At 39.3% G+C, this 15579-nt stretch overlaps 1 protein-coding gene across 6 annotated transcripts in view; it reads left to right on the plus strand.

Annotated features, from left to right (window-relative positions):
* The window catches only part of neto1l (neuropilin (NRP) and tolloid (TLL)-like 1, like), a 56118-nt gene that overhangs the window by 22323 nt on the left and 18216 nt on the right, over nucleotides 1-15579 (plus strand). For all 6 annotated transcript variants that reach the window (XM_017031757.2, XM_017031756.2, XM_025054498.1 and 3 more), the window contains exons 6-7: nucleotides 13616-13657; nucleotides 13835-13962. In XM_017031757.2, the coding sequence (XP_016887246.1) occupies nucleotides 13616-13657; nucleotides 13835-13962 (170 nt within the window). The remainder of the gene's footprint in view (nucleotides 1-13615; nucleotides 13658-13834; nucleotides 13963-15579) is intronic.

Genomic DNA, 15579 nt, shown 5'->3' on the forward strand with positions numbered 1-15579 from the left:
GGGAAAAATACTAAATTACTTGGGACAGGTGTTGTGGTGGTGGGTTCTCCTTAAAGTGCTTGACCAACAATATTTTTTTTCCAACCATACACTACTGTACGGTAATGTTTGGCAATGACCAATCGCAGACTATGATGCACGTTAATATACAACATCATTGGCGTACGTCCTCCATCTGCGCCATAGTTACTGATGCTACTCAGGAGCGAAACAAACATAAAGAATGAAGCCCTTGTTGTGGCATTTTTGTCAAAAAAATCTGAAAAAGCATTCCTATTGGCGTATCAGTAGACAAAAGTCGTAGCAAGAGGCTGACAACAACCATTCTTGAACCTGTCTCTCCTTGCAACCTCAGTCCACCATTTTAGAGCTACAACCAAAGACTTCTCCATGTCTTTCGCCTGGGACAGCCCAAAATCGGCCAGTGTATACTGACCATGAGGAAAGTAAAGTACTTAGCACAAATGAGAAATACAGATAAAATGAAGATGCTTGCATTTTTATTTCAAGTTTATACAAAAGAAATACAGCTGCGACAGTACAATAGTACTCAAAGAGTGTGGTGGTGAGATACTGTGTTCCTATAGAATTGGATTTGATCAGTTCCAGTCCATGTTATTTTCTACTTAAAGCACAGATTGGTTTTGTCCACAGGGGAAACATAAGAGAAGCCGAACGCATCCGATGTCGCTGAAATGCTTTAATGCGGCAGTAGCAGTTTCTTACTGCTTAAGAACATAAACAAACAAAGTGTTTGGCGATGGAGTGAAGTGTCTCCGCTCTGCATGCACTTGAACAGTCAGAGTGACGGCACAGTACACAGACTGAATGGGACTGTCCACTGTGCAGTGGACTCTGGCAGCAGTCCAGTCATATTAAAAGGCATTCCAGTGGCTCTCGCTGCCTGAAATGATGAGTTCTTCAATAAAAACATGGCCGTGTGACATATGGGTTTTATCTCAGAGCAGCCATAAAAGCAATCAACAATACACAGAGCGACAAAATAGAACATCTGGCTGCTCAAAGCCAGGCACGCATGCAAATCTTGAATGCTCACATTCAGCCATATAATTGGATGTAGGTGTTAATGTATGTGCTCCGGCACGAATGACAGGCATACATAAATATTAATAAATTCATTCTCTTTTCATGGATTCTGCCTGCAAGATTTTATCTAAAGAGTTTGATTGACCATAACATCATATCATGCCCACATCTGGATGAAATCTGTCTCTGCTGCCAGTAATCAGTCATATACTGAGATGAGGGCTTTATGAAATCTGATGTGTGTCACACTGGAATCTCTTTCAGTCTTGGCATGACGGCTGGAGTGATATGTGAGTGGAATACATATGTAGACCCAGTGGTTGGTGAGTGGATTCACTTGGTCGGTCAACAATGTGCATAATTACACTTCACCTCACTGTGAGCAACAGTATGTGTGTGAGAAAGAGCATCATTTCAACAGCTTGAAAATTACCTTTCTGTGGAGACTATTTTTATATGATTTGTTAAGAAATAACACATTTTTCATAAAGGACAGAACCAGGCAATTGTGAAAAGGTTCTTATTAGTTAACAGCAATTTGGCTTCATGCCAAAAAAACAAAAAAAAAATCCTAAGCTTGTTCCACTCAGGTAACTATGGACCAAAAACAAAAGAAGTTCCAAAGAAGTTGTGCTTGGTGTGATTTAGATCAAAAGAAATCATATGATATTATAACCAGGTGGGAAGTGGCACAGAAGTATGTGAAGGTGGTGTGTGGTACAAGTACAGTAGTTTAGTGTGTGTTTATATCAGGAATCCTAGTATAAATGTGTTGAGCAGGGTGACAAGGGGAGGTGGGTCTGCAGGTACTGCGTCTGGGTCATGGATTTGAGGTTGTTTAGGCCTTTTTTATATATATTTTCTGTCAGTGCCTCTGTGATCCTTGACATGTGTCCTCTCTTACATATTTATGCTGTAGTTCAGTATTGCATTCAAGATTATATTAAGTATATTTATGTGTTGCAGAGGCCCTAGTAGATGTCACTTATTATCTTTTCTATAATTAGATTTCAAATTAAACATCAATTTAAACAGCTTGTATGGATAGACAGGATAATCACTCAATAGACAGACAGCCATTAGACCAAATTAACAAAGTATTATTGATTTAGAAAATATAGATTTAATAGAAAATATATTTAAACCTCAGTCTCATCACACTTGTAGTAAATTCCGAGTCATAGCCAGCAGCCGTACTGTATATTTTCTTCATGATAAAACAGGAATGTGAGAAACAGTCCTTTCCATTAACCACATACGATGACATTTATATTGTGAATCATGGAGGTGGTTTGTGTTGAACTGCAGCAGATTTCCACTTCTCTTGCCTTATTATTGGATTAGAATTGAATATTTTCCAACCATAGAAATGAAAAGAAATAGTCTTACCTCTTGGCCATGAATGTATTCAGTACTCCACTTAATAACGTCAACATTTTATGATTCACCTTCTTCTCAGAAAGTTCAAGAAATCTACAAGCATATTCCCGAGTTTACAAAGCGAAAACATGCAGACTGTTTATTTGATTTTACATAAAAGCCAGAATAATGTCTGTGTGCATGTGGGTTGGTCCGGACAGTGAATTGGTGATCTCCTACTGCTGCCTATTGATTATTTGCTCTCAGTGAACCTGCAGCCTCAGTAGAGGGGAGCAGAGTAACAATAACTGCGATGCCACAGATGTGCTGAGCTTTTAGATAGCACTGTTTGTCATTATAGAAACATAAATAAAAAAATAAGTAAAATGGAGTAGACAAAAATGCTGCCTTTCTCTGCTACGGTGAAGGAATTTTCTGCTTCACGCAGCCGTTTTGTGGAGAGCAGCAGAACTTTCTCTGCAGTGTCCAGCAGCTCAGCGTCTTCAGTCGAGAGTTTGCATGTTTCTTTTTAATTAGCTCTCAGTGAACTTGCAGGGCAATCAGGGAAATTAATGATGCTACATGCTATTTTACCTTTTTGTCAGGGTCATCTGTTTGTGTGTTGTTTTTCTTTTAAATCTGCACCATCAACTGGAAATCATTCTTCAGTCTTTTATCCAATTAAAACCTTTTAGTTTGCACAAACGTCAAACCAAAATAACCTTTAAAAATGTTATTTTTTAAATTCGCTCTGTCGTTGCAATTAATGTTGAAGTTCAACTCACTAAAAAACATAAGGCTGTGGATGTTTTGAGCAACTCTCATTTTGATTCGCTCCTAAAGCGCTTGGGTTTTTTAATTGTTCCCAAATCACCGTCAAAGTGCAATCCAGCACTGTGGTCACCCTCCATTAACTCCTAATCTGCTCTGCTGGGAGTAGTTTTCAATAGTAAAACTTGAGTTTGCAAGTGTTAACTCAGCTTTCATTGTGCCTAACACATATCTACTCCGGCAACACCAGCACCTCCAGCCGTTCCATCGCCGCCTCTGTTGATTGCTTTTACTTATTTGGATGTAATTGCCGTGACTAGAAAATATGTTACGCTCCAAGGAAAGTCCTCAGCCCGCGTTTTCACCATCATTATGTTTAACCACAGTGGGTGATTACTAACCTGACAATTTCATCTTGTTCCATGTTTCATAATAGGAGCGTTGACTCATTCCTAATCTACACACTGATTTATTTTTTATTTATTATTTTCTCTGACGTAGCATTTAAAAAATGTCCTCTGTAATAAATAAATAAAAGTTAAGAGGGAACTGTAAGTCAGTTAATGCGCATTCTATTCTATACTCTAATCTAAAAATCTAAAAAAAGAAACTGTGTATCATTGTTGCCATTTTAAGTTGTGATAAGACTTGTGATAAGACTTTATTAATCCCACACTGGGGAAATTCCATTACTAATTAGGATGTAATTATGGCATTTGTGCAGAATATCATTTTTATTTCTAAAATACAAATTTAGATCCCTGATTTATGGTACATAAACACTGTGGTTCCTAAGATAGGGAATGGGCCCCCCAGAGGGGCTACAGAGCTGTTGGGCTGCTGCAAAGTAGATCAATTTAAATTTAAATTTTCTCTTCACTTGTGTCACAGTTGAAGAATGAACTACATTTATTTATTTTTTGTTTTTGTTTTTAGATTTGTAGGAATCACAGTGTTTTGAATGTGTTGCTTTCAGTTTTTCAGTGGCCTTGTCCAACAGAATAACTGGGTAGTACTGTAGATTTTGTTGAAATCAACAGCAAATAGAGTTGTTTTTTTTACTTTTTCTAGTTCCATTTAATCTGTCTGCAGTGGAAGAGATGATGCCAAGTGATCAAAAGTAAATAAAGACTAAGAGTTAGAATGCGGTTGATAGATAGTTCATGCCGTGTTGTTTTAATGGTAATTTCCACTGTTATTCTGACCTTGTGGGTCAGTGGACCAGAGGCCCAACCAACCTAATCAAATCCACACTCATGAACCCAATTTGAGCCAAGATTGTCTATAAATAAAATGCAGGAGAGGAAATGACTGCAATTCACATTCATCAAAATTAAACTCAAACAAACGGACAACTGAATAAACAGGCAGACGGACAGATGGCAGCTCCACAGTAAATTGTCCTTTGTGCTTGAGCCAGTTTAAAACTGGGCTTTCCCCAAAAGACACCAGTCATAAAGACGAGGATCAAAGTCTGGTAAAGGTCTGGCAGCTTCCCTTCATCATTTCCCATGACATGCTCACTTGCCCCACTTGCTGGCGGTATATGTGTGGTGCCAAAGGCCGCAGGGCATACAAAAAAAAAAACAGCCCACCTGTGTAAAGAGAGCGTAGTGAGTTGAGAAGTATTACATGTACTGCTGACACGTCCTGTCACAGCCAAGTATCCTACCGGATATTGCTTGAGTTTCAAATTTTGTGTCTCCTATAGCTTTCGTTAAAAAGTCCAGAAACTGACAGACTGCAAACTTTGATAAATGTAACTTAAACGAATATGTTCCAGTGTTGAGGCTGAATTCCATTTCACTCCTTGTTCAGTTTCCCCCCATACTGCTCCACCCCAAGTTTGTAGGCTGTCTTATAAAATAGAGGGCATTTCAAACCCAGGTGGATTTATTTATTCACGCCTTGTGCAAAAGATTTATTGTAATGGGGTCTTTAAAGTCATAAAATTGGACTTTAACAGCCATTCTCCCAAGTCACTGGTTCATTAAATTATCTCATTTTTTACTGTATGGAATGAATCAGTCTGAATTCTCGGTGACATTTGCTGTTTTCTTGAGTGCTCAGTGTTGAAAATCTCTTTAAGATTACTCCTTTAGATAAAACGTGTCACAGTGTAAATGTCCAACATCCCTCTTCGCCACTGGTAACTGCACTGCACGTGGAAAGTCTAGGTTCTAGTAAAAGATAGGATAAATAAACGTGGACTCGACCATGGATTATAGGGATTATGTTCGGAGCAGAACATGAATGTATGAGACGTGTCATTGCAGTTGACACTTTGCAGAAGTGGAGGTTTTACAGCTTGTTCTGCCTCCAGCCGAACAATCTGTTCATCTTACAGCTCCAGTGCTGCCAAGTTAGTTTAACAATCTTAATGCTTTGCAGATCCTTGTGTGTGTGAATATTTATATATATATATATATATATGCACACATTAGATTTGGATAGAAATATAGATAAAAATACAATGGGTCCTCAACTTAAATCGAGGTTCTGCTACGTGAAAGTCTAAACATTAGTACGTATGTAATTTACCTATGCTAACACAGTGGTAACATCATGATCTAGAACATAGAAACATCAAAAACCATCTGACTTATAAACCATAATGAACGGCAAAAAGTTCTCAAAAAAACATCACAAATGAAAGAAAGTGATCCAATATATAGCATACAACCCGTGACCCCCTTTGCCTAACACATTTTTGTGCGAATTAGTTGGCATGTTTAAATGCCGAAAATTTGAATAATGGACCAAGACTTTCTTAAGAAATTTGTCAGAGACTGCGATCTAACCACGAAACACGTCGTGGAGGGTGTCGTAAACCGAGGACCCTATGTATGTTTTTCTGTTTTTCAAAATCTCTTCTACTTATTACTATCTTCCATTTCTCCTCACATGCACATCCAGCCCTTTGTTCCCCTGCTCTTTGATATACAGTGCACCAAGAGACAAATACCAAAACAATTATCCTCACCAAATGCCCCATGCCGAAGTTGTTACTGCACTAACATGGCGAGTTGTTTGTTAACTTCAGTGTGTTTGGCAGCAGTTTATAACCCCACTGTGTTGAATTGTAAAACTGAAGCCTGTTGTTGGTTTAGAAATGTCTGTGAGCCACTGATTCCTCCTGGGCCTTCTGCAGCAGATGCAGAGCGGCAGTCAGAATTGAAACAGGAGTGTTGCTACACCTCATAATTCTATGACAGTGAAATGAGACACTATCTCAAGGAAGCAATCAGACTCTCAAATTACCTTTCTTGGGGGAACGGTGGGCCGTTGTTTGCAAATCAGCGCAGCTATCCTAGCTTCGTCCTTTTATGTCACCGCATCTCGCCCTGTGTTTGCAGTAAAGAGTGGCAGAGTGAAGATGTTGTGTTGATTTATTGGATGGTTGCGCGAAAAAGGATCGGGATGGAATGGATGTGTCATTTGGGCATCACTTAGACAGAAACACCTGTGATGCCTTCTGGGACATAGAGAGGCTCCAGAGGAAATTGGTTCCCGCTTAAGGAGCCAGTGCATATTACACACACATTCACACATGCAAACACACACACGTACTGTATTTCTGAGAACATGCCCAGAGACTGAGGTTTGTGCTGACTCATGAAGAGAATCTTTTTAACACAGTTTATTATGCTCTGTGTAATGCTAATTATTGTATATCCATTTACTTTGTGTACTTTGTTACAACATCCAGTCAACACATTACAGTCCCAGTGATGTCATTTACCTTGATGTTTTGGCAGGCTGCTGTTCAAAATTGTTTTATTTTAAAAGAATTAGCTTTTTTTCCCTCTCTATTCTGCTTGAATTTGAATAAAATCCCAGCATTCTCAAAATATATTGTGAATTCCAACATGTAACTCTGTAGTTTGAGGTAGACATCAAGGCTGGTTGTGAACACATTTTAAAGAAATAACCCTAACAGGGCAGGTCATTATACTGTGCAGTTTGCCTTTGCCCTCTACAAATGCTCAGGATATCATTACAAGTGCAATGCCACAGGGACTGCATCCTAATGGGATACCTGGGAAAAGAGCGTGAACACCATGCATAGAGTGACCTTATGCTAGCATATATGCGTTAAAGTTTGTTTATCTTGGTATCATTGGCTCATAATGACTGTGCTGAGCAGTCGGGGGCTGGAGTAAGCAGGAACACAAAGCTTCATGTGGACTGAGAAGGTTTTATGACCTTTAGGTAAAATGTCACGAGAGATAAAGCATTGGTACCTAGTACATTTGCCTAACACTACAGCAGTAAAAGCTATGTACTGCACTTGCAGTACTGGGCCTTCATTACACCACTGCAGTATACTGGTGGGTAACACGCACACACACTGTGTGTCGACACAGTAGTAGGGACCTTGTTCACAAGGTGCTGCAGTGGAGTTGTTTTAGTATCAGCTTTTTGCCCTTGTCATTGTTTCCCAGGGGCACTCTGGGAGGAAGGAGAGAGCAGAGCAGTTAAAGGCTTGATCAATGGAAGAGATGGAAGGAAGCACACATTTGTTAGTGCACAGGCACACATACACGCACACACAAGCTCAAAGGAGGATAGAGACACACAAAACCATATAGTGTTTTCTGACATCAGTGAATTTTGTGAAATGACATAAAAATCCTTTCTTCTGACTTCTGACTACATTTCCAGCTGTTCTAGTAAGACAGAAATCTTCATCCGCACTTGAACTCAACATGGCACACAGTGTATGCAGTTAAATGTAGAGCTGCTGTTTATCTTACTGCAGTAACCTGGCTCCTCTGGCAAAAAATGTTGTCGACAGCAGTGTTGATTAATGAGCAAATGAGCAGGTCAATTAACAAGAGAGATTTTTTGTCTTTTAACACAAATTTGCTAAATGAGCTGTGAAATTCTAGCTGTGCTAATAAAAAAAACAGTGAGGAAAACAGGCCAGAGGAACAACATTTGCGAAGATGTTGTGGGGAAAACAGCTAAAAGAACTTATCAGGCAGCTGAAAAGGCACATAGTTTACAGTTTGTAGTTTGTAGTTTACAGGCATTGGAGTCATGTGAGGCGAAAAAGGTTGACAAACGCTAAGATCAGTGAACCTCGTGATTCGTCTGTCCTTGAAAAACACACTCTCTCCAGATCTGCTTCAGGAGCTTTTTCTATAACTTCTCCCCCATATGGAGATCAATAATGTTTCTCATGAATCATCAGTTCACACACAAGGGCACGGATCAGACTGTTCTGTAACGTGTATGCCACTGAAATGCTGTGACAGTCTGTCCTCTAAGTGCTGAGACATCTGACAGACGATCCTGCTCCGGCTTTCTCTTTTTTTTGAAAGATGATATTTCTGGACACAGAACATTTCCACAGGAACATACTGGGGTTAAGTGCTTTGCTCAAGGGCATATGAACCAATGATGGCTGACATGCCGGTGAGGATTATTTAGTGTATCTTTCCCCCACTGATAACTTCCCAGTCAAAGCTGACCTCGCCCCACCGCCAACAGCACTTTAAATGCAGCAGGTTTTCGTTGTTGGCTTCTGTGATAAACAGAGTTCAAGGGTAGGTTGAATTTAGGAATGTGAAGCAGACTGAGGTGAGCATGTGTGGATATAAAACAGAAAAGATGGTTTGACTCTTATTTGAACTATAAATACCAAGCACTATTTACACATTTTTTTCTGCAGTTGTTTGCAGGCTGATTGTTGTTTGTAGCCAGTTGTTGTTCGTGGCACGGGGTGGGAGGGAAAAAAAAATGGCCACTAATCGCGGTCCAGGGCACAGACCCAGCGCACTGGCCATGACACCCAGGGTGTGGTGAATCCTATCAGTCCCCCACAGATTCTTTGACCTCCTCTTTTCACAGCTGTGGCTCTGCAGAGTTGGACCGTCATCAGCAGGGTCAACAAACCCGTTCCCAGTGGGTTTTAGCCATATAGCTAATCGTTACGGCATCTGTTTTATCAAATAGGATTTCCACCATGGTCCTTTTATTTTCTGAGGCGACATTGTTGAATAGTCCATTATGTCATGTGTATGTTTGTTTTCAGGAAGTGGAAGCAGATTACTGTTTGAATAAAAGAACGCTGATAGCCCCCATGGTATTCAAAAGTGTAAAGTTAGCTTCTGCTAAAATGGCAAATCTGTCATGATTAAAAAAATAGAAGCTGGAGCAGCAACTTTAAATGATTATTAATCAGGTGCTTATTTAAATGTCACTGTTAAGCAGCAGAGGGGAAAATAATCATACTCACTTGTCCATGTACTGTATGTAAACGTGTGTATCTTCTGCATATTGGGTCGCCGGACTGTTGGCTTTCACTAAAAGCCACTGTTTTCACTCACTGCAATTTTGCACAGACTGAGCTTGGCACAGAAGAGTGAAGAGTAACATAGCATCATGTTCATATCCAAATGAAATGCACTGTCTTACATTAGTGGAGCGATGCTGTGCCTGCATCTTAAAGAGCGACGACTGATTCAAAGCATGTTCAGACTATTAACACCCGTGATCACATGTGTTCAGACTATTAACACCCGTGATCACGTGATCACAATCACAAGCACTTCATACCTGGCATTAGAATGCATCTCAGCATGGGTCTCAAATGAACACTCGTGATCAGATGCAGTACTACCACACTCTACATGCAATAAGCACTTGTATCATTTCTGTTTATGACAATCATATCATGTACTTTTAGTTAAAAAAAAGAGAGATGAGATATAGAAGGAAGGAGATGTGGCCTGCTGTCTGATCCTTTAACCAATATATTATATCTGCACCAAATTTCTGGAACCAGAAAAGACAATAAATACATTTCAATACATTAGTACTATTTTTTTGTGGGTTTCTTTATGTCTTAAAAAGTTAAAATAACAACGGCAGAATAAATTCAAAGTAGTCTAGCAATGGGCAATAAAAAGATCAGTAAGACTCAGTTAATAATTAAGAATAAGAGCAGTAGTCTACTTGGAATTCACAACAAAGGCTGTCCTTTCAATATTTAGAGGAGTCCTTAAAAAGTAATATCCAAGATGGAAGTCTTAATAATGTCTTTAAAGGTAAAAGCAACATTTATTCCACCACCTTAATCTTCACGTCAAAATTCTGATTCTGATGATGGCCCGTAAATAGGGCTACCTATCAATGGGGCCAAAGACGTTTGCATTCTAACTAGAAAAATAATAGTTGCCACAAAGTTGTAAGAATTAAAACTGTTTACATGTTATTGTCTAGCATGGACTGTCGTTAGAACAGGACTGACTCAGACCCAGGTTCTTAGCCTGACACTCCTGCAGTTATCCATTCAATGTATCTCTGTTTGTCTGTGTGCATTCACTGGAGTTTTCTTATCAATCATTTCCCATTACTCAGGTAAACACAGCTTATCAGAACCTGTACTTATTATTTATTATTTCAGCATTTCTTAACATGGAACACATTCCTTATCATTGTTTTTCTGCCTGTTTGCCAGGGTAAATAATAACTGCTGGCATTTGTACCTCTTTTTTTTTGTTTGTCTGTTTAAGAAATCTTGAGATGGTTGTTGAAAAGATGTTTATTTCTATTTCCGGGTATTTGAACATCGTTTCTTCAAACCTTGGGCATTTATTTCTTCATTTCTTCTGTCATTTGCATCATAGCAAAACTGCAATGTTTTTTTTTTTTCTTAATTACCTCATAGATGTTCGTAATTTAAAGTCTGTGTGCCTCAAAACCGTGTTCAAACATTTTCAACGCTGCAAAGGGTAAATACAGTAAAGCCACAGAAGATTAGACTCTAAGTAGTGCTTTATGAAGAGTGGAGGTGGCGGGGGGGTATGAGTGTATGTGCTCTGAATCCTGCTCAGCCTGCTCAGGTGGAGGCTCTGGAGAAAGGATAATGCAGGCAACATAGTAAAACGGCAGAGTTCAATGACAACTCGGGACCTACACATATTTCACCTAAGCAGTACAGTGTGTACTGTGGTTTAATTTATACGTGTACTCACTGAGGTGTATACAGTTTACTGTGACATGCAGATGCTGCTGAATTGTGACTCATCAAATATGACACCCTGTGACTCAAGCCCCCCACATTCATCTTTATCACACATTTAAATCAGCAGCTGCCAACGGAGTACACATTCTTTATACAGTTCATCAATCATCTTATCAATCCATGTAATTGATTGAATTGATTAATCAGGAAGGGCAAGGAGAGGGGAAGGGAGTGATTGATGGAGCGGGAGGAGGCAGAGAGCCTGATTGAAATTCAGGAGCTTTGGTGTAAAAAGGTCAAAAGTCACACAAGAAGCATTCATACGCAAACAGCACCCACTCAGTGCCAAAAAAGTGTGCATGTGTGCGTGTGTCTGTGTCCATGCTTTCACACATGCATGAATTCCTCTCAGGTTCCTTGGCCTTGTGATGGTGTCAGGTTAAGTGATGCCAAAGCCCAATAATAAATCTCTGGTGAAACCAGCAAAAACGACCTGAAGGTCAGTGTTTCATTAAGTGTCTTCCACTTTGATTTTCTCATCGCCCATGCCTCCCTGCTCACCTGTCCTCGACACTGCACTGAACCTCCCCAGGGAAACAAAGAACATGGATAAATATTGAAGATAAGGAGGCCCTGTGGTGAAAAGTAATAACAATTGATAATAGAGCTTGGTCAATAATGCCTTAATATCAATTATTGAGGGGGACATTGAACACACGTTTTGATATCTTTGAATTTAGATTATCGTATGGTTCAGCCCCATGTTAGGACTCATCTTATCATCCACTCCAGGATCTTCAGCTTGACCTGGTTTTAAAATGCAACAACATTAGATCCCAGTCTGTATAGATGTCTGTTCCTGATATCATTAAATACACCGGGATTTATTTCTCTAAAAAGGAAAAGGAAAATTGCTGCTGGTATATTTAATATGGTTTTACCCATTAAAATGGGATAATAAGTGTCGCGACTGTGGTGTTGACTATAAAACTGTCAGTCTGTGGGTGAGTCACAGGATGTCAGCTGTGGAGGAGTCAGATTAGAATTTGTCCTGAGGTTTACTTTCTTAATGGTCAGGAGTCCTAGTTCATCTCTGTGACATTAGTTGTTGACCAGAGAAAGGTTGGTTTTGAAATATGTGCAAATTGTACTTGTTAGAGTCGATCATTAGTTTGTGAAATTAAGTAGGATAAATGATATGAATGTATTTTAATGACTGCACAGGAAAAACTCACACTGTATACTTCCAATAATTCCTCCATTCTTCCACTTTCGTTGCTCTGGTATCATGTTGTTATTTATACACACTGCTGATAAGTAAGTCTGCGGTTGACAAGCAGACTGACACTGTAGAGACTAAACTCCAACAACTCTACGATGCAAAATTATAAGTTATAATATATACAGTATATATATATATATATAAACAAAAGTAAAACACATTTGTAAACTGCTAAGACTAACTAATTAGTAGATTAATCATGATTATCATTAGCTATCCTGTGATTAATTAGATTAGAATTTGTAATAATTTAACAGTCTAAATTGTTAAAATTAAAGTCAAGATTCCTTCTCTGACAAATGTCAAATTACTCACCTTCTGTCTTCAATCATATTTCGTCTCCTCTTTGACTCACAGTGTGGAGGGTCAGGTGTGTGGAATTCTGTTCCCACGACTACAGCTCTACAAAAGTGAAGCTCTGAGTCATGTCTCTGTGAAAAAAAAAGAAAATTAGGGCATACACACAGACAAAAAACAGTCACATTTGGAGAAGGTGTTCCCGCTGTGCAATCAGAGCTCATTTTCCACACTGAGCTCAGACAGTGGTCGCCATGTCTCGATTTGACAAGGAACAATCAGATTTAATGCAAATCCCTTTCCTTGTGTTTTCTATTACAGGGTTGTCCTCAAATTACACTGAACGAGGCTCTTAGCTAACAGCCCGTCTTTGAAGACACCACTGCTTTTTCACTAGATAAATTATAGTCAGAACATATATGCAATAGAATGGTGACGAGCTGATGTGACAGTGATGTTCCATTAGTGTTGAAGACAGTCTGGGGAATAGCTCTGCCCACTTTTGCCATTTGTTATTACATTCATTTTGTGGAATTTTATTCAACGTAGAATATTTGCTGTCTGCAACAACAGTTATAATAATATTAATAATGACACATTTCAGAGTCAAAGATGTTGAAAAAGGACATGAATATTTTATAAATATATTAAAACCTTAAATTAAACACATTAAATGATCAAATTACAACATAAGAATAATGATATTTAGAATTTTCTTGGGAAAAAAGGAGAAAAACAAAACATACACAGATCATAAAATCAGTCAGGAGTTTGTTTTATCGTTATTTTTGCAGAAGTTTGTCAAAGCCGACTTTTGTTGCCTCTCTGAAGATTCTGACGTTCAGTAACAACAAAAATGCACCGCTCCTCTGCTCTCTCCTCAGATCCAGACTTTGCAGACATGGGAGTTCCTCCACCTCTGCCCTGTAGGTATTCTCCTCCTGTCTCCTTCTCTCTGTTTGCCTGTTTCTTCCCTGTCTTCTCCGTCTTTGACTCACTCTCTTGATCTTCATATACCCCACTGTGTGACCTACAGTTACTGAACATATTGCACGGTGTTTGTTTATTGTTGTGTGCCTTTGTGTGTGTATGTGTGTGTGCAGCCTGTCAGTATGACATGGTGGGTCCAGAAGGTATCGTTGAGTCTCATCAGATCACCAGAGACGGGAAGGCTGGCGCTGCCGAGGCTGTGGACTGTAAATGGTACATCCGTGCTCCGCCACGCTCCAAGGTCAGTGACGTCAGCCGTGCTCGCATTCGGCAGTGTATTAGATTTAGGAGCCGACTTGAAAATGTCATATAGTATAAAATGAGATTGTGTGTTTCCATCAGCCAGTTTGATGACAACACAGCACAGTAACGTCAGAATTTAAAAAAAATAAAAAAATATTTTGCTGTTGTTTGTTTGGTGGTTTCAGTTTGAGACCTGTTGGTGTCCTAAGGTCAAACACAGAGGCAGTGGAGCTAACTTTGAGTTTGGATACATTGTTAAATCAGCTAGCTGTTGCCAGGAAGAATATTGAGACAGAAGGAGAAGAGGGGATAAACAGATGAAGGGGGAGTAGATGAGGCAGAGAGGACGATGAGGAGGAGGAGAAGGAGGAGGAGGAGGTTGTGCGGGTGTAATATTGTTGCCAAGCAGGTTGACCCAAAGGCCTGCAGCCATCTGTATTTTACATTCCAGCCCTGTGTTGTCAACAGCGCCCTGCATGCATATACTAATACAGTCATACATACACACACACACAGGAACAAACACACAGGAACACACACCTATGCCCCAGAATTGAGTTTCCTGAGGGCAGAGGCTTAATGGAGGCAGGACTTCATTTTAGAAATACTGAAGTTCATGTGAGTTTGTGCAGCACAACATCCGCATATCCATCACCAGGGAGTGAATTTAAACAGATCTTTGGAGGCCAGAATATAAAGGGGCCTCACAAGTTACAACTAAAACAAAAACAAATAGCAATGTTTCACTAAAAAACAAAATCAAACGGAAAGTTAATCAAACAGAAACGGAAGTTAATCAAGGTCAAAAAATAAATAAATAAATAAAATAATTCAGGCTAGTGTTGCATTTGGTCACTGCCCAAAATCTAAAAACTAAAAATGAAGATAAATGGTCCAAATTAAAAGAAACGGTTTAAAAAATCCCTGCTTTTTCCTGTTTGAGTCACAAGAGTGAAGAGAAGAGGACAGTGAGCACAAATAAATGTCGGTGTCTGTATGTTGGTTATCATCAGGGTAGCATTACAATTAAAAGTCTTTTTAGATCTAAATATATGCATCAGCCATTGTTCTCAGAAATTAGATGGGGTCCTGTTACCTTTTTACTAATTTAGCACATCGTATTTCTAATTATTTGGTACCACACAGAATGTGTTTCTGATAAAAACGAGCATCTAGTTTTCAGCCGTTTTATCTTTTTTTTTTTTTTCACAGATTTGTCATACGATGCTGTTCTTGCATCGTCCACGTCCTCTGTGATTTAAGATATGAGTGGCTAATAAAACTGGTGTGGCTTTGATTCATGGCCGCACCGGTGCTCTTATCCAACACGGTCTTTATCTTGCACATTTCTCAATGAATGAGATAGAACGTGCTCTTATTCAGGGACGTCCTTGAGATGCAGCTACTAACGGCTGGTCAAAAGCACCAAAAATCTAACACTAAGGCTCGGAAACTTCCTTTATTTTGCTTTCCTTTGATCCTAACACCTTTTCGCCGATGTTTGGAATTCACATGGAAGTAAGCAATTTTTTTTGCAACACAGACTTGAAATATATCATTCATGAAAGAAGCAGGTCTGATTTCCTATTCCCTTTATGTGCAGTGCACAAGTCAA

Source organism: Cynoglossus semilaevis, chromosome 3, assembly GCF_000523025.1.
Source record: "Cynoglossus semilaevis isolate Cse_v1.0 chromosome 3, Cse_v1.0, whole genome shotgun sequence".
In the NCBI taxonomy this organism is placed as follows: Eukaryota; Metazoa; Chordata; class Actinopteri; order Pleuronectiformes; family Cynoglossidae; genus Cynoglossus; species Cynoglossus semilaevis.